Genomic DNA, 18,180 nt, shown 5'->3' on the forward strand with positions numbered 1-18,180 from the left:
ACAACTAGGGGCTGGAGAACTGGAGAACTGGTTGTTGGTGTGGAGATCCCACACATTTGGTGTCACAAGAGAGCAACACAGAGCTCGGGGCCCCTAAAGTGTGTCTGGAGAATCACATGACCTCAGGACAAGATTTACGTGCACTGCGCTGATGTAAAGTGCTACTTTGATAAGGCTGCTTCGGAAAGATGAGGTTGGGGGGGGTGGGCACCTGGGTGGCTCGGGGGGTTAAGCGTCCAACTTCAGCTCAGGTCGTGATCTCGCAGTTTGTGGGTTCAAGCCCCGCGTCAGGCTCTATGCTGACAGCTCAGAGCGTGGAGCCTGCTTTGGATTCTGCGTCTCCCTCTCTCTCTTCCCCTCCCCCACTCGTGCTCTGTCTCTCAAAAATATATAAACATAAAAAAAAGAAAAGAAAAGAAAAATGAGGTTGAGAGCAGAAAAGAGAGGGAGGGAAAGAAAAAGTGGGTTATAGGCTGTTATCTGGGAAGCATCCTCAATACAAGTAAATATGTGGTTTGTTTTCCTTCCTGACCTCTGAGCGCTTGCCATCACCCTTTTTATAGTTAATTATGTGCTGTCCGATGGCACCTCTTGCTTAACGTATGTATCAGGCTAAAGTGTGTCTTTTACATCCTCCGGGCTGTGAGCCTCCAAAACCAAAGCAGTCTTAGGCTTTATGTAGCAAAGTGTGTGCACAACGCAGGTATTGGGTACATACGAATTTATTGGTCGAAATAACTCGAGTTATAGTAAACGCAGAACAAGTGAAAGGCTCACGATCCTGCGGGCTCTGTCCCTTGCTCTCTGTGACTGATGTTTCGTTGTAATGGATCACACCCCATACTGAGCATTAGTCTCTCACCAGGCTCAGTGAAAGAAGTGTCCCATTATCTACGCTGCAGATTATATTAAAAGCTTCCCGTAACCTCAGGGTCCAGAAGCCTGTTAGACTTCGTTTCGTCCGCCACTGCTCAAGCTTGCTTGGCCACGAACGTTCATTCTTTAACCTAGACCTTGTGTCATTCTGGAAGCAATCAGGACATAGAAGCCACACGATGAGGTATGGATGTTTAAGGTACAGAATTCCTAACTGAAACAGAGGAGATGCTAAAAAGATGTAAAGAGAACTCTAAAACTCTAAAGAGAACTCTAAAGTTGCGCCGGGGCTAAAGAAGAGTGCCCAGGGAAGGACAAACTTGGAGGAGGGTCCCCTTCTCAAGGTTGGGGTTCAGACCTTGATGGAGGAATGAGGCCACTGGATAGAGAAGTTCCCAGGGTTGCCTGGGCCTGGGCTGGGCTACGATCTCCGAGCAACAGGAAGTGATACCCCAGGCTTCGGAGGGCCGAGGCTGCTGGGCAGGCACAGGGGAGCCCGGCACCGCCATCTGTGTGAGGCCCAGAGGGTTGTTTCCCGTGGCCTTTCTGATGCAGACACCATGGTGCTCCATAGCCCCGGCCGGACTCTACCTGCCAGCGAGCGGGCTCCTGTGAACTCTGAGCTCCCTCTAGCACAAAGGACTCACCTGTACCCTGTGCTAAGAGACTTGACCAAACTGGCTTTCACCCACACTAGGCTGTGTCCAGAAAGGTGACCCCAGCCCCATGCTGAGTCTTTGCTCAAGAAAACACAGTGCCACAAGACAACAAAATACGCATTGTCCCCACAGTGTGCACCTTGTGCACAACCCAGCTTGCCAAGCCGTTTTCAGTAATCCTCCACCTACCCTCTTCTGGAATCTTCCACATCTACACAGCTCCAGTCCTTTTTTGTTCCTTATCTGCTCTCACCTTTGTCTCAGTTGGAGTGGAGCTCAGTCTATACTGGAGTCTCCCTCCCCTAGGGCAGTCATCTGAATACAATCCGTCCTGCCACCCTGAGTAAGTGTCCAATTCTTCTTTTCCTTTGACGCTATGTCTTAGACTATCATAACGACAGCCAATAGAACGGGGGCTTAGACAACCGATGTTTATTTCTCGTGGTTCTGAAGACTGGGAGTCCAAGATCAAGATGCTGTCAGATTCGGTGTCCGGTGAAGGCTCTTCCCTGTTTGCCACCTTATTGCTTCACCCAGCAGAAAGGGAGAGCTCTGGTGTCTCTCTTCAGATAGGGCCCCTAATCCCATCATGGGGGCCCCAGCCTCATGACCTCATCTAAAACCAGTACCTTCCAAAGATCTCGCCTCTAAATACCATTACGATGGAGATGAGGGACTTAGCCTATAAATTGAGGGGACACAAATGTTCAGTCCCTAGAACACTATCAACGCCCTTACATGCCATCCCCTATCCTTGGCTGGCTATTATCATAGCTTCCATGACAGGTGACTCAGCACCCGCCTGCCAGTGAGCGGGTCCCTACACCCCAATCCTTTCCGTGAGCCTGTCCACCAGCATTGGCCCTCCTGTGCCCTGGGAAATTGCTTCCTACTGCCCAGAGACTGTGGCCCAGCTCAGGCCCAGGCAACCCAACAAACGTTTCCACCTTCCAGTGGCTACAACCAGGGCTTTGCCAACGGGTCCTGAACCCCAGCTTTGGGGAGGGGACCCCCTTCCAAGTCTGTCCTTTCCCGGACACTCTCCCTCAGCCCTAGGGTATGTTTTAGAGTTCTTTCTATATTTTAATACTGTCTTCCCATAATTGGATCATTCTTTTTGTGAAATTAAGTGTTGGGGTGCTTGTGCAGCTCAGTCGGTTGGGTGTCTGACTTCGGCCCAGGTCATGATCTCGAGGGTCATGAGTTCGGGCCCCGCGTCGGGGCTGACAGCTCAGAGGCTGGAACCTGTTTTGGATTCTGTGTCTCCCTCTCTCTCTACCCCTCCCCCGCTCACACTCTGCCTCTGTCTCTCTCAAAAATAAGTAAACATAAAAAAAAAGTTTTTAAGTATTTATTTATTCGGAGAAAGAGAGAGACAGAACAAGCAGGGGAGGGGCAGAGAGAGAGGAGACAGAATCCCAAGCAGGCTATGCACTGTCACCGTAGAGCCTGATACAAGGGCTCAAACTCACAAACAATGAGATCATGACCTGAGCCAAAATCAAGAGCCAGACACTTAACGGACTGAGCCACCCAGGCACACAGGCACCAAGGTGCCCCTAGTATTGATATTTTTTAAAAGCACATCTTTAGGAGGCTGGGCCAGGGGAGAAGGTTTTCTGGAAGAAATATATGAGCTGGTTTGAAGGCAGACAAATGAATGGGACATATTGGCAGAAAGGAAGCCACCAGGGCCAAAGCTGGACACTTGCCCAGCCCCCGCAGTTGCTATAAAGACCCAAGTGAGATCGAAAAATAAATGTACTTTCTAAACACACAGAGAGATTGTAAACAGTAATAATCCAAATTCCTTTGCTTGCTGGAACTACAGTAAAATCTTGGTTGGCGAGCACAATTCATTCTGGAAACAGGCTTGTCATCCAAAGCACTTGTATATCCAAGGGAATTCCAAGAACCATTGGCTCGGTTGTGATCATGTGATCACTCGGCATCACATACTACTCATATTGTAAGATATCACTTGTTTATCAAGTTAAAATCTATCAGAAATGCTTGCTCGTCTTGTGGAACACTCACAGAACAAGTTGCGTGCAGTCCAAGGTTTTACTGGTACTTCGTTCCTTGAGAACAACGAATGGGCTTCTTCAAATTCCATGCTCACTCTCGTTTGTCTGGAGACTGGACATTCCCACCAGAAGAAAGTGGCGGGTGAAAATTGTTAGGACCTATTGTTCCCAATGAAATAGCTCTCGTTATAAGGAACTGAACTAACCCACTAGTGTATGCATCCTTCATTCATTCAGCAAATAGTTATTGTGCGTTTTGCAAGGACCCGGTAATGTCACAGTTATTCTTGTCCTTATTCTTAAGTTCTTATTGTCCTTCTGTTAAAATAATATTCTCCTGGGTCAGCAGAGGAAGCCGACTGCAGACCAAAAGTTGCAGTATTATGTGAGAAGTGCTCTAACAGAGGGACCTAGCTTTCAGGAGCCTCCTTCAGGCACCCACCTCCACCCTTCCCTCTCTCTCGCACCCACCCTACAGCGATTTGGTTGAATCGGATACCAGCCTCCCCAAGACTTCGGTTAGTTCTTGACCGTTCAAGCTGAAACTAACCCAAAACTAACATTAGAACACAGCACTTTGGGGGCGCCTGGGTGGCTCGGTGGGTTAAGCATCCAACTAGGTTTCAGCTCAGATCGTGATCTTGCAGTTTGTGAGTTCGAGCCCCGCATCAGGCTCTGTGCTGACAGCGTGGCGCCTGCTTGGGATTCTCTAGCTCCCCTCCCTCTCTGACCCTCCCCTGCTCACCGCTCAGTCTCGCTCATGTTTAAATAAATGAGAAAAACGAAAACACACAGCACTTTTGCCCCAACATCCCATATCTGCTAGCTGCTTCAGTTCACCTGCACCAGACCAGACACGTCGCTGTTCCCCTTTGCTGTTTCCCAGATCATTCACTTCAAGCATTTATTTATTTGTTTGTATAGATTTTATTTTTTTTTTTTTAAGTAATCTCTACACCCAGTGTGGGGCTTCGGCCCCAAGATAAACCCCCAGATCAAGGTTTCACACACTCCGTCCACCAAGTGAGCATCCAGGCGCCCCCTCTCTTCAAGCCTTTATTTCATGAGTTTCCTAACACTGTAGATAAGGGCGGGGGCGGGGGGCCGGGTGCTGGCGGGTAAGTCACCCCAAGGACATTTCTCAAGGTATCTTGCCATCCTGCTGGGTCCCTAACCTACTCCCGCCTCTTTTTCTTTTCCCTTTCTCCTGAGAAGCGACTTCTTCTCCTTATCTCCTGTAGAATAGTTCCGCCCACGTTCCTGAGCCCCTGGGGTCTCCCTTCCTGCACCAAATTCTTGGCAAACAAACGCGGTTCCCAACCTTGGAGAGATTCTGTTAAATACAAATTTCTCGTTGACTCGTCCAAGTGTTTGCCAAGTGTTGCAGCCCCTGGGGGAGCCACCAACTCTGCCTTAGGTCAAGAAGGTTTCACAGGAGGGGATACCTGAGCAACGCTCTTTTTATTGGCAATTTCTCCGTAGATTTTATGGCCCTCAGGCCACATGAGGGAGCACATGACTCAGCCTCAGCCAATCAGAACTCAATTCCTTGAGCCCACCCTCAGTGATTGGTCTAAGGAGCAGGCACCTGCCGCACCTGACCCAATGCCATAGTCCCCTCTGCCGTTTGAAATGCGAGCGGGGTCCAGAGAGGCAGCGCGGAAGGTGAGTCATCTTCTGGGAGGACCCTGGAAAAAAGGTTCTCCGACTGGGGCATGTGAGTGAGGGCTTCAGACAGACTCATGTCTCTCCCTCCTGAGGCCTGGATAAACTGCTATCCTTTTGATTCTGGGAGCTGCCTCAGTTGCCTTCCCACAGATCCCTCTTTGGGGGGGGGGGAGGGCATGAGTTAGCTAGAGTGGGTTTCTATTGTTGCCAAGAGAAGAACTCTAACTGAAGAATGAATTGACGTTCTTCTGCTCTAGTAGAAATCTAGACAATCAGATTCAGTTATGAGAATCAGAGCCACCAGCCACTCTAGGAAGAGCTAACACATGGTTAGTCTTTAATCTGTTTTTAAATCCTCTTTTAAAATGTCGTGGTAATTATATCACGCCAGACAAATGAAAACGAATCTGAGCCGATAAGAATTTTAGTTAGGATAGATGTGTTCCAAACACCCGTGAAAGCTCTGATAACCTACCTGGATTTGATTTCGTACAAACCGTGGTACCGTCAGCCACAAGTCCCCAGAAGAGCCATTCCTAGAAACTATTAACCCAGATACATTCTGCATTGATTTTAAGTAGTTTCCATTGCAGAGGAAGGCCTTTATCTGACCCGATCTCCTAATCTGGAGTAACTCACTATAGGGACAAAGAAAGAAAAAGTGTCTGGAATGTTGGGAATCAGCTTGCTCTATTTCTGTCTCCACCAGAGTTGGTGGAATGTACAAAATCTCTTCCCCACTTGCTGGACTGAACACTCACACCGCGGTGCTGGCACCTTTCCCACTGGTCCACCTACGTGTGGTTGGCCAAGAGAGTGGTTGATTACTCCGACCCTGAGCATTTTAGATTTAAGGGATTTTGCATAAAACATTCACAATAATTGGGGCGCCTGGGTGGCTCGGTCGGTTGAGCGTACGACTTCCGCCCAGGTCATGATCTCATGGTTCGTGAGTTCGAGCCCCGCATCAGGCTCTGTGCTGACAGCTTGGAGCCTGGAGCCTGCTTCGGATTCTGTGTCTCCCTCTCTCTCTCTCTCTGCATCTCCCCAGCTCATGCTCGCATTCTGTCTCTGTCAAAAATAAATAAAAAATTTTTTACAAATCTCAAAAATATGCATAATAATTGCTTCCCACCAATCTTGCTTAAAATAGAGACTATATAGATGTAGTTTTCATCCAAGAACACATCTCCCACGCAAATTCCCAGACCAGCTCCCCAGAAAGCAGGTGAATTTGGATCAAGCAACAGTCAGGTGGCCTGAGAAAATGTTCTTGGACCTCATGTAACTAACTATGTTTGGATGTCACTGGGAAGATGGTAGCTTTTGCTTCTTAGGAAATACGTTAGGAACCGGTCCCTGACCACACGTCTAACATGATAAGCCCTCCTTGGGGTTTCCATGGAGGTTTATCGACAAAGTCAAGGGTTGGGAACTAAATGGAACAGAATCTCATTGAATGCTCCTTGAGAGGTCAACCAGTGCGAAATCCTACAAGTGACCATTGCCCTGTCCTAAGAAGCATGCTAAATCTATGTTTTCCCTAAAATACAAAAATCCTAGAAATATAAAAACCTTGGTGAAAGGAGTGATCCCAACTTACCATATTACTTTGCTCCTCTTTTCAACTTCTCCTTCAAGGCCCACTTCCTTCAGGATATTATTTATCCAGTGGTATCATATAGGATATTTTTGGTTGAGGGGGTCACAAAGCTTAATAAAGGAAATTTCTTGGCTCACAAACTAAAACAGCCCTGTGGTGATGCAGGCTTTGAGTACAGTCTGGTTGGGACTCTAGTCTCTGTGATTTTCTTAGTTCTCTATGTTCGTTTTTGCCCTCAAATTGGCTTTTCTGATATTGGCAAAATGGCTTCAGCGATTGCAGGCTCAGATCTGCATTTAATGCCATCCTGAGCAAGACAGAACTTTTGGGTCCCAGAATCCCCCTTTAAAATCTATCCAGTCATTCTGACTGGGTAAGCTTACTTAGGTCATGAGTTCACCTAATCAGTGAAGCCAGGACATGGAAAGCACTGATTGGATCAACCTAGGTCTCTTATTTCAGGCCTTGAACTGGGAGTCGTTTCAGCTTCCTTAGTGCCCCAGGAATCTCCAAATGCACATTAGGAGCAGTTGGGTTAAGGAAGGGGGAAATGCATGCTGGGGAAGCAACCAACAGGAGAAGACTGTATCTTCAAATCCACCGAAGTTCTGACCTTGACTCCCATTTTAATGCATTCCATGCTCGTAGTCACTATGGATTATATATTTTTTCGTCTATATTTCTTAATCCTGTTTTATCCTGCCCTATAAGCATCTCAAACATATGGATGATGCCCGGCCCTAACTATATAAACGAGCCAACACTTTTGTTGGATAACCTGTGAGGTGATGATGTGGAAAATATTCTAAAAAAGAAAAACATTTGGAAGTCTATATCCCCCTCTAAAAACAAAAGTTTGGAGTTTAATTCTGACCTTTATGAAATTGTGGGGCTGACTGCAGACCACTGTCTGCAGACAGGGAGAAAGGAATTCATTTGTAGCCCAGGGAATGTCTCCAAGAGCTGAATTGTATAAACTTCACAGACATTGGTACAAAATATAATTTATCACTCTGCCTGCTGAAAGCCACTTGCAGAAGTTTCGCTAATCACGGTCTCTCTAAATTAATCCGTCATCTAGGCAAGGTCTTATTTCTTTTTAGGCAGAGACAAGTCTATAAGTAACAGGTATTTATAAAAACCTGTGTAAATCATGTGATGTCTAAAACAACAAAACCCAAAAGTAACTGTTTTGTCTACATGGAAAATTTGAATCTGATGGACTTGACCCAGCGTTCAGGTCATCGACTCTTACGCAGATGGATCCTCTTAATAGAAGGTAATGTAGCCATTGTTTACGGACTAATTGCCAGCGGACTGGTTGTTTCCTTCTCTGCAAGAGTATAACCACCACCATCCCCCATAACATCAACCACCACCAACACCATCGTCACCACCATCAACATCAACCACTACCAACAACACCAACTGGCATCAACCATCACGACCGTCACCACCGACACCAATGCCACCATCAGCATCAACCACCATCGCCACTATGAACACAAGGCTTATATTTTACATATGTACTTTACTTGGAAAAGTATGCTTATATACGTGATGCCATTAGCTCTTACCCGCTTTGTAAGATTGGCAAAACAGACATCATCATTCTCATTTTATCTGTGTGGGAGCTAAGTTCCAGAGAGGCGAGGTGGTGTGTTGAAGGACGCCAAAGTGGTCAAGAATCAAACCCAGACTAGAGTTTGATGCCTCCACGTCCAAAACTAATGCTTTTTTTCAGTGGATCACACACCCTCAGTGAAAATGAAGGACTTCTGACTAACGTCTGCTATTAACAACCTTGGTTCTATATTCTAGTGAGAACCTCTAGAACGAATGGCTCTTTGAAACCATCTATCCCACTGCCATGTGTTCCAGGTAAGAGCCACAAGTCACTCAAAGTTCATGTGATCCTCTGGAAGTTTAATCCAGGGTGCTTGACTCCAAATTCAGCCTTCTTTCCATGACAAGAGTCCACCTTCACGTACACCCTTGGGAATCTCCTAGATTCTCTGAGGACACTAGATGCTCCATGTCCTTCTCTGGGACACAGGCTCTTCCAGTGATGGGTATGACTGGAGCCACTGCCTCTGCTGTCTCGTCTCAAAGTGCCACAAAGCCTGAGAAGGAAACAGGACGCTGGCTTTTGGCCATGCTCCCATCGGCGTAAGTGCCCCAGTAATGTTCTTCTAGCTCCACTCAAGGACTTGACCCCTCTATCAAGGTTCCAGGTAGACTCAAGGCTTCTCCCCCTTGCATGAAACTTGAGCCTATTCTGTGGAGGTCTGTTTGCCTTGACCTTCAAGGGATCCCTTGGATTTCAGTTTGGCACCCACTGTTTTTACATTTTGGTTCCAGGCTGGCCTGGTTGGACTGCAGGACAGCTCTGTTGCTAAAGGTCAGTGCAGAGCATTTGGCCACCTTGCTTTGGAGATTTTTCTTTTTGAGTTCAGAGGTCAAATTTGAGTAGTAGATATCTTCCAAGGATTTATCATTCTTTCTGAGGATGTTGCTGGCCAATCGGAAGAGGAAAATCACTCCGTAGATGCCAATGATGGTGAGAATGTACCAGGCAGCGCTGGTCCCATCTGGAAGTTTCAGGGCCCTGGTGGAGTTGGTGCCATTCTTCCCCTCCATGTGGTCCCTCAGCAGGTAGCCTAGGCCAATGCTGGCCTGGGTCGGGTGGGGGGCTCCCTGAGGAGTCCACTTGATTACTGAGAAACAGAGAGATCCAGATGAGACCCAGAATCCTGGCCTGAGGGCTGCCTGGCCAAGCCTATGAGAGTGTGATCCTCACATCAATGGGAAACATGGGGCTGCCTAAAGGGGCTCTCTCCGTTGAATGGGCAGGAGCCTGACAACATATATATCAATATATTTTTAAAAATCAAAAGGGTTCGAAAACACCAAGTTCTTAAATGGGAGATGCAACATTGTACAGATATCGATTGCCCCTAAAGTAATCTATGCAGCTAACATAATTGCAGTAAAAATATCGGTAGAATTTCTTTGCGAAATAGACAAACTATGAATATTGAAAACATCAGCTCTCAAGACTGATTGGGAAACATCTGAGAGCGCCCAATCCTAACCGCTAGACCACCAGGGAGGGAAACATCTGAAAACAATGAGTGGTGAGTGGAAATTAGCCTAGCCAGAAATTTAAAAGGAGCCAGCCAGAAAAATAATTTACATTTTTTTTTGCATTGAATGAGTGCTTTATTTGCCCACAGCCCAGCTGCCATGGCTTAACTGGGCTTTGCAAAGGGCATGAGGGCTCTTCAGAACCAGGCGCAAGTCTCCCTAAAAAGTCCCCCCATAAAAACTACAATAGCTGCTGATACACAGACAAGCAGAATAATGGAACAGCGTGAAGATACAATCAACAGGCTAGGAATGCAAATTGAGTAGATAGTAAAATAAATTTCTTTTAACGTTTATTTATTTTTGAGAGAGACAGAGAGTGTGAGCAGGAGGAGGGGCAGAGAGAGAGGGAGACACAGAATCCGAAGCAGGCTCCAGGTTCCAGGCTCTGAGCTGTCAGTACAGAGCCCAATGCGGGGTTCAAACTCACAAACACGCTAGATCGTGACCTGAGCTGAAGTCGGACGCCCAACCGGTGAGGCCACCCAGGCACCCTGAATTTGGCAGATAGTAAAGAGGCATTTCTGATGAGGCGGGAACAGTCCGATTATTCAATGAGGAGCATTAGAGCAATATATAGCACCGAATGTACCTCTCTCACCGTAGGTTCAAAAAACAGTCCAGATCAATCAAAGATTTTAACATAAAAAAAGAAACAATTTAAAGTACTAGAAAAATCAAGGCAGATTTTGTTCCTTTGGTATTGCGGTGTGGGATATCCCTTTCTAAGTACAACGTGAAAATTCAGAAGGAAAAAAAAAGCAGGAAGAAAATGTTAAATTCAACTACATAGGAAACTTTAAAGTTATGGCATACTATAAAATCCAAAGACAAGTGGAAAACTAGAGGAAAACTGCAATTTTATCATGAAATTTCTTAAATTAAAAAAAAGGGGGGGGGCACCTGAGTGGCTCAGTCTGTTAAGTGACCATCTTCAGCTCAGGTCATGATCTCCCAGTTTGTGAGTTCAAGCCCCGCATCAGGCTCTCTGCTGTCAGCACAGAGCCTGGTTCAGATCCTCTGTCTCCCTTTCTCTCTGCCCCTCCCCCCACTCACTCGCTCTTTCTCAAAAAATAAAATAAACATTTAAAAAGTACTTTTTTTTATGGGGCCCCTGGGTGGCTCAGTCAGTTAAGCATCCGACTTGGGCTCAGGTCATGATCCCACAGCTTGTGAGTTCGAGCCCCGCGTCAGGCTCTGTGCTGACAGCTCAGAGCCTGGAGCCTGCTTCAGATTCTATGTCTCCCTTTCTCTCTGCCCTTCCCCCACTTGCACTCCCTCTCTCTCTGTCTCTCAAAAATAAATAAATATTTTTCAAAATTAAAAAAAAATACCTTTTTAGAGAGAGAGCAGGGGAGTAGCAGAGGGAGAGAAAGAGAGAAAATCTTAAGCAGGTTCCATGCTCCGTGCAGAGCCTGATGCAGGGCTCAATCCCACGACCCTAGGATTATGACTTGAGCCGAAATCAAGAGTCAGACGCTCCCAAATGAGCCCCCCCAACCAAAGGTGCCCCATCACTAAATTTCTTAATAGCCTTCAGTCTTACTAGAAAAGTCCAAAGCCTCAGTCGAAAAACATGCATGGGGCGTGGGCAATGAGGTGATGGAAAATCAAGGGGATCTGGAACATAAAAAAAGTCTTCTCAGTCTTCCTCATAATAAGGTAAATGCAAATGAAAACCACATCAAGGTAACATTTTCTGATCTATAAAGTTTGAAAACGAATGTTTCAGAATATACTTTCAGGCATTTGCTCAATGCTGGAAAGAGTGGAAATTCATACAACCAATATGGGAGGCACAGTCAGGATATCTATCGACATTACAAATGCACTGACCTTTGACCAAGCGGCTGTCCCTGTAGGAATTTATCCTAAGATATGCTGGAAAACGTCCACAATAATGATGTTTAAACATTGCTTGTGATGATCAATGCTTAGGAACAGCCTGAATAACGTCAATTGGGGGATAGTTTAACACCTTTTGGAAAGTCCATGATGTGGAATACGACGGAGCTATAAAAAGTAATAGAGTTTTTTTTTTGGGGGGGGGTACTAAATATTAATATATGAAAAAGTAAGCTGGGGCATCTCGGTGGCTCAGTCGGTTGAGCGTCTGACTCTGGCTCAGGTCATGATCTCACAGAAGGGCGAGTTCAAGCCCCGCGTCGGGCTCTGTGCTGACGGCTCAGAGCCTGGAGCCTGCTTCGGATTCTGAGTCTCCTCTCTCTCTGCCCCTCCCCTGCTCATGCTCTGTCTCTCTCTGTCTCAAAAAATAAATATAAACATTAAAAAAAAATTAGAAAAAGTAAGCTGACCATGTTGCAGTGTATAATCATATGCATAAAAGAGGGGAGGATATTTTATTTGCTTGAAGCTCATATATGCATAAAATATCCCTGGGAGAATACACAAGAAATTGGTACCTGTGGAGGCACTTGGGGAAGAGTATGGGGGATGAGATGTACTTCTCATGAGTGCCCTCTCGTACATTTTGTACCATGTGTATTTATCTTCAAAAAGAAGTTAATTTAAAAAGGAAAGGGTACAAGTGGGCACTTCTCCGGTTTCCGTGGTGAGGTGCCCCTGGGTAATGACACCGTGTGCCCTTCCAAGACCAGAAGATTAAAATCTTAATTGCTGTTTAATTCAAAACTGTTTTCTCTCCTAGGAGAGCCAGTGCAAATGGAATGAAAGCCACAGAAGTAGGACATAAAAAAGTGAGACGTTTTCTAATTGAACTTGACCAGCTCAAATCCCCACTTTTTGCCCTGTGTGAACACAGACGTATTCAGATGGGTCATAGGATAAATCCCACAGACACATTATGAGCTCAGAACTCTACTGTGAGTTGTTAGAGAAGGATGTGATGTGTTCAAATACATAGAGAGTACACCCAACCAAGAACTACGGGACATTAAATTATTTTAAAAGTAGTCCATTTCCACATGAAGGAAACTCACAGCCTTAATTATTGCAGTCCACTGTTCTTCACTTTTCTTTAAAAAAAAATAATAAAGGGCGCCTGGGTGGCTCAGTTGGTTGAACCTCCGACTTCGGCTTGGGTCATGATCTCACGGTTCATGAGTTCAAGTCCCGCGTCGGGCTCCGTGCTGACAGCTCGGAGCCTGGAGCCTGCTTCCGATTCTGTGTCTCCCTCCCTCTCTCTCTCTCTCTCTCTCTCTCTCTCTCTGCCCCTCCCCCACTCACACTCTGTCTCTGTCTCTCAAAAATAAATACGTGTTAAAAAAAATTAAAAAATAAGTAAAAATAAATAAGAATGAGCTGGTTGTATCTTAATGGATAAGCACATCCTGTAAAAAGGCAAACCTTTCTATCTGTGCCATCTTGCACTTCTAATTTCATGCTGTGAAATAGAGCAGTCATTCTAGAACAGCCCCTCCGTGCACTGAAGCAGAATACTCACATTCCACGAGGTGGTCTGTTCCTTGACTCCTGGGGAGGCGAGTTTAAGCAGCGGCCGTGGAAAGAGAAGACAGAATGAGAACTCTTCCCTGCAAGATCCAACTGACGTCTGGCCGCACGGAGTTTCCTGAGCAGGGAGTAACATGATACCTGGAGAATTTTGGGGCAATACCAAATAGAAACTTAGCAGAGAAGAGCAGGACTCATTTTCTCTCCTTTAGTTAATCAAGAGATCGAAATCTGTCTCCTGTTGGCTCAGAACACAAAGTACTTCCTGGCTTAAGCTTGTTGAGAAGGCCTAACGCAACGGAGTGTTTAAAAACAGTGCTGGTACCAAGGAGTCTCCAGCTCTCCCTGAGGCTGGCTCACCAGCTTATAGCCTGGATGGTTCCTGAATTCCCCTGTTCTGCACCTGTCGCAGGTGTGGCAGACGGTCAGGTGTGGCAGTGGCCTGTTGTCACAGGGTCAGGAAACTCCATGGTCAAGAGTCACCAGCTTCCTCTTGGACTGTCTCCCGGATGAGGAAACCCAGACAGGAAGACACAGGCATGGGGGTGGGGGGTGGGGGGACATAGCTGAGGGACCTGGGTTCCCCCTCAGGGATCAGTGGGCAGTGGGATGACAGGTCAAGCTGTGAAGAGTGGTGCTTCCTTTTCCCACACCCGTGAGTCACAGCCCACACCGGAATCGGAGTAAACTTAACCAGAAAGTGCTAGAACAGTAAGAGTCTGGGAGGAAAAAAAAAAAAAAGCAGGGAGCTTCGGTAGGGTCTGTGCAGCCACTGTTCCCAGCCCTACTCCTGAATCCTCGCTAATAAGATCAGCACCTGCCAAACATGTAAGGGTTGTTGGCTTTTAAGATGTCATTTGGTCAAACTTCCACTGGGGGGGACGAGATAAGCAAATTATAAAACAGACCACAAGGTCCGGCAATTCCACTCTTGGGTCAGTATCTAGGAGAGATGGGAACAAACACCTGGACAAAAACTTGCGTTTGGATGTTCACAGCAGGATTACTCGTAATAGCTAACAAGTGGCAGCAGCCCAAATGTCTATCCACTGATGACTGGGGAGTAAAATGCAGTCTATCCGTACGATGGAATATTATTTGACAGTGAAAAGGAGCGAAGTATGGACACGTGTTGCCACGTGGATGGACCGTGAAAACATTACAAATGGAAGGCTCCAGTTACAAAGAACAATACATGGTATGGTTCCACGTGCATGAAATGTCCAGAACGGACTGATCTATAAAGACAGAAAGTAGATTAGTGGTTGCCATGGGCTGCGGTGGGGGTTGTGGGGTGATAACCACGGGGTAAAGGGTTTCTTTTAGGGATGATAAAGGGTGCTAAATTAATTGTGGTGCTGGTTGCACAACTCTTCTGCGAATATACTAAAAGCTACTGAATTGTACGCTGTAAGTGGGTGACCTTTGTGGGATCCGAATTCTATTTCAATAACGTAACACGGGTATAATACAACGGAATACTCTGCAGCTGTGACAAAGAAATGCGGAAGCTGTTTGTGTACCGATGTGTAAAGTTCCCCGTGTGCTGTGGACTGAAAAGAGCAAAGAAGAGGGTATTGTCACCCTTTCTAAAAAAGTAGGGAAATCATATAGATCTAGTTGGCATCGGAAAGCTTTTTTTTTTTTAATTTTTTTTTTCAACGTTTATTTATTTTGGGGACAGAGAGAGACAGAGCATGAACGGGGGAGGGGCAGAGAGAGAGGGAGACACAGAATCGGAAGCAGGCACCAGGCTCTGAGCCAGCAGCCCAGAGCCCGACACGGGGCTCGAACTCCCGGACCTCGAGATCGTGACCTGGCTGAAGTCGGACGCTTAACCGACTGCGCCACCCAGGCGCCTCTGGCATCGGAGAGCTTTAAGGATGGCTGGAGACGGTAAGGACGGGAGTTATTTGGAGAAGAAGAGAATTGGGTAGATGGAGAACAGGAGTGGGGGTAGAATTCTCCCTGTATTTTTTTTTACGTATATAAAGAAATTTAACCGTCTCTGTGTGCTCCCTATTCAGTAACACACACATCCATTACTTAGATGGAAATCTTCGTTACCATTCTGTTTGGGCTCCTGTGGTCTCTCTGTAGGGGGACAGCTGGACTGTGGTTCTTCTGGTTGTGCCACGCAGACAGGGATTTCCCACACCGACCAGCTGAGGTAAGAAGGGGCCAGAAGGGGTCCCTGGATGACAAAAGGCAAAGGGCGGATCAGCGTCAGAAGTCAGGACGCTGGTCCCAGCTGTGCGCTCGCCCTGTGATCCTGGGCAATTCCTTTCCCACCGTGATTAACAGTTGCCTCACCTGTAAGGTGGGGGAGCAGTGGGATCCGGTCCCGTCTGGTTCCATACAGGAAGGAAGCCTGGGGAGGCAGGGGAGGGGGAGGCGTGGGGAGGAGCCGCTTCTGTGGAGGTGTCTGAATGGGAGGGCTGTCAAGGCCAGCCGCCTCAGGGCAGGGAGGGCGGGCCTGGGCGGCTGGCGCCTCCGGAGTTGGAGGCTTCAAGGAGTAAGTCATCTGTGAGGTCAGAAGGTTTCCGCATTCAGCTCAGCAGGATGATGGCACAGGATGCGGGGCTCACTAAGCTCCAGAAAAATGGGGGAGGCCAAAAAAGGGGGCCTGTGGTCTCATCCACACTCTACAAGGGGTACTAGCTAAGGTTAGGGCATAGCTCTGTACTGGGTGCTCTCCGCCTGGGTTCTGCCTCTCTAATCCCGTGAGGCAGGAGTGTTACTCCCCCTTAAGGAGGGGGTGACGCTCTTTCAGGCTCAGAGAAGTGACTTGCCCAGTGTCGCACAGCTCACAGGCGCCAGGGGTGGGAGGTCTGAAACCAAAGGCGTTCTCGTTCCACGCCCTGAATGTCGTTTTCGAGCTGGACCCAGAGCCCCACGAATCCTCCCAACGGCTTGCCCTGCAGGTTGAACTGCAGGTTGTCATTGCTGAGGCATATCCATGACCTTGAAACCCTTCCCATTGGCCAAAGTGGAACCGTGATGTTAAAAGTCAGGACAGTGGATCTCCTCCAGCTGAAGGTAAGTAACTAAAGGTGGGAGGAGGAGGACCCTAGGGTGCTGGTCATAATCTGTTCCATGGATTTGATCAGTTTGGGGCTCTTCATAGCATCATACACTTGGGCCACATTCAGTGTTCTGCATGCATGTTACATTTCGATGTAAACCTCACCCTGTGTCTTTAACACAGAAAGCCTTGAGAGACTATGGGGAAAATAAAGTGGAAGGCTTCTACAGAAAATTCAAACGCTATTTTAAAAATCTTTTTTCAATGTCTATTCATTTTTGAGAGACAGAAAGAGACACAGTATGCACGGAGAAGGGGCAGAGAGAGAGGGGGACACAGGATCCGAAACAGGCTCCAGGTTCCGAGCTGACAGCACAGAGCCCGACGCAGGGCTTGAACTCACGAACCATGAGATCACGACCCGAGCCAAAGTTGGACTCAACCGACTGAGCCACCCAGGTGTCCCTACAAATGCTATTTTAAAAAAAGAATTCTAGGGGCGCCTGGGTGGCGCAGTCGGTTGAGCGTCCGACTTCAGCCGGGTCACGATCTCACGGTCCGGGAGTTCGAGCCCCGCGTCGGGCTCTGGGCTGACGGCTCGGAGCCTGGAGCCCGTTTCGGATTCTGTGTCTCCCTCTCTCTCTGCCCCTCCCCCATTCATGCTCTGTCTCTCTCTGTCCCAAAAATAAATAAACGTTGAAAAAAAAAAAATTAAAAAAAAAAAAAAAAAGAATTCTACACTCTGTCATGGCCGTGGCCACATGGCATCATCTAATGAAAGTGCTCTGTGCCTGGGGTTGAAGAGGTGGTCAAGATCATGGTCACAGGGCCTGGGCAGCTTGCCTGCCTTAGTATGCAGTGTGGATGACGCTCTGTCATTCCCGAATGCTTACATAACAGTGAAATGGAACAGGTTGTACCACCACGAGGGCCAAGAATTTTCTTCCTATTTGTGTATCTCTTTAGACCTTCTGGTTCAGTCTAGACAAAATGCAATCAAACAAAGCCATTCACCTGGTAAATATTTGTCTGAGCTAAAGTTCTGGGAAAAAGGACCCCAACACTTTCTGGTTCCTTTGACATTAGAGACCAAATTCTCCCAGATAGCCATGGCTTCTTTCTTTCCTTCCTTCCTTCCTTCCCTCTTTCACTCCCTCCCTCTTTCTTTTCCTCCCTTTCTTTATCTCTTTTTCTTTCTTTCTTTCTTTCTTTTTCTTTCTTTCCATCCATCCATTAGTCATTTCTTTCTTTCTTTCTCTCCCTCCCTCCCTCTTCTTTTCTTTTTCTCTACTGAAGAACCAGTCAGCTTAGAAGATGTCTAAGTTGGAAGCAAAGGTAGCAATAATGTGGATTTGATTAGCCAGAAAAAGAAGAAGAAGAAAAAAAAAAAAAAAAAAGGATGGAAACAAGTGCCTTTACATTTCAGGATGTCAGAACTGGCATTTTTAAAAAATGTCAATAAACAAATGCTCATAATCACATTCGGCATTCTTTCTAAGGAGTATTTTCTAGGGGAGGGAGACTTCACCAACCAACTCTGACTCCTTGCAGTGCAGGAGGACATTAAAAATGACAATTCAGGAGTCCTGTGGAGAACAACCCAACTTCCTCCCTGCCCTGCCCCAGACAAAGGGCACTTGCAAGCTCTTCTGGCCGGGAGCACAGATTCCAGATGTTTCCCGCTTTGCAGGGGGTACAAACTTCCAGAGGACATTTAAAAGATGTTTTGCATGTTTTAAAAAT

At 46.9% G+C, this 18,180-nt stretch overlaps 1 protein-coding gene across 1 annotated transcript; it reads right to left on the reverse strand.

Moving 5' to 3' along the window:
- Positions 1-7,480: 7,480 nt before the first annotated feature.
- Positions 7,481-15,936, reverse strand: SMIM34 (small integral membrane protein 34). The gene is made up of 2 exons (XM_086676353.1): positions 15,726-15,936; positions 7,481-9,550 (listed from the first exon to the last, which is right to left on the reverse strand). The coding sequence occupies exons 1-2, from the start codon at positions 15,934-15,936 to the stop codon at positions 9,138-9,140; spliced, it is 624 nt and encodes a 207-aa protein (XP_086532479.1). The 3' UTR covers positions 7,481-9,137.
- Between the last annotated feature and the right edge of the window lie 2,244 nt (positions 15,937-18,180).

The sequence above is a fragment of the Puma concolor genome, chromosome C2 (genome assembly GCF_028749965.1).
Source record: "Puma concolor isolate L17-30 chromosome C2, mPumCon1.1.hap2, whole genome shotgun sequence".
NCBI lineage: Eukaryota > Metazoa > Chordata > Mammalia > Carnivora > Felidae > Puma > Puma concolor.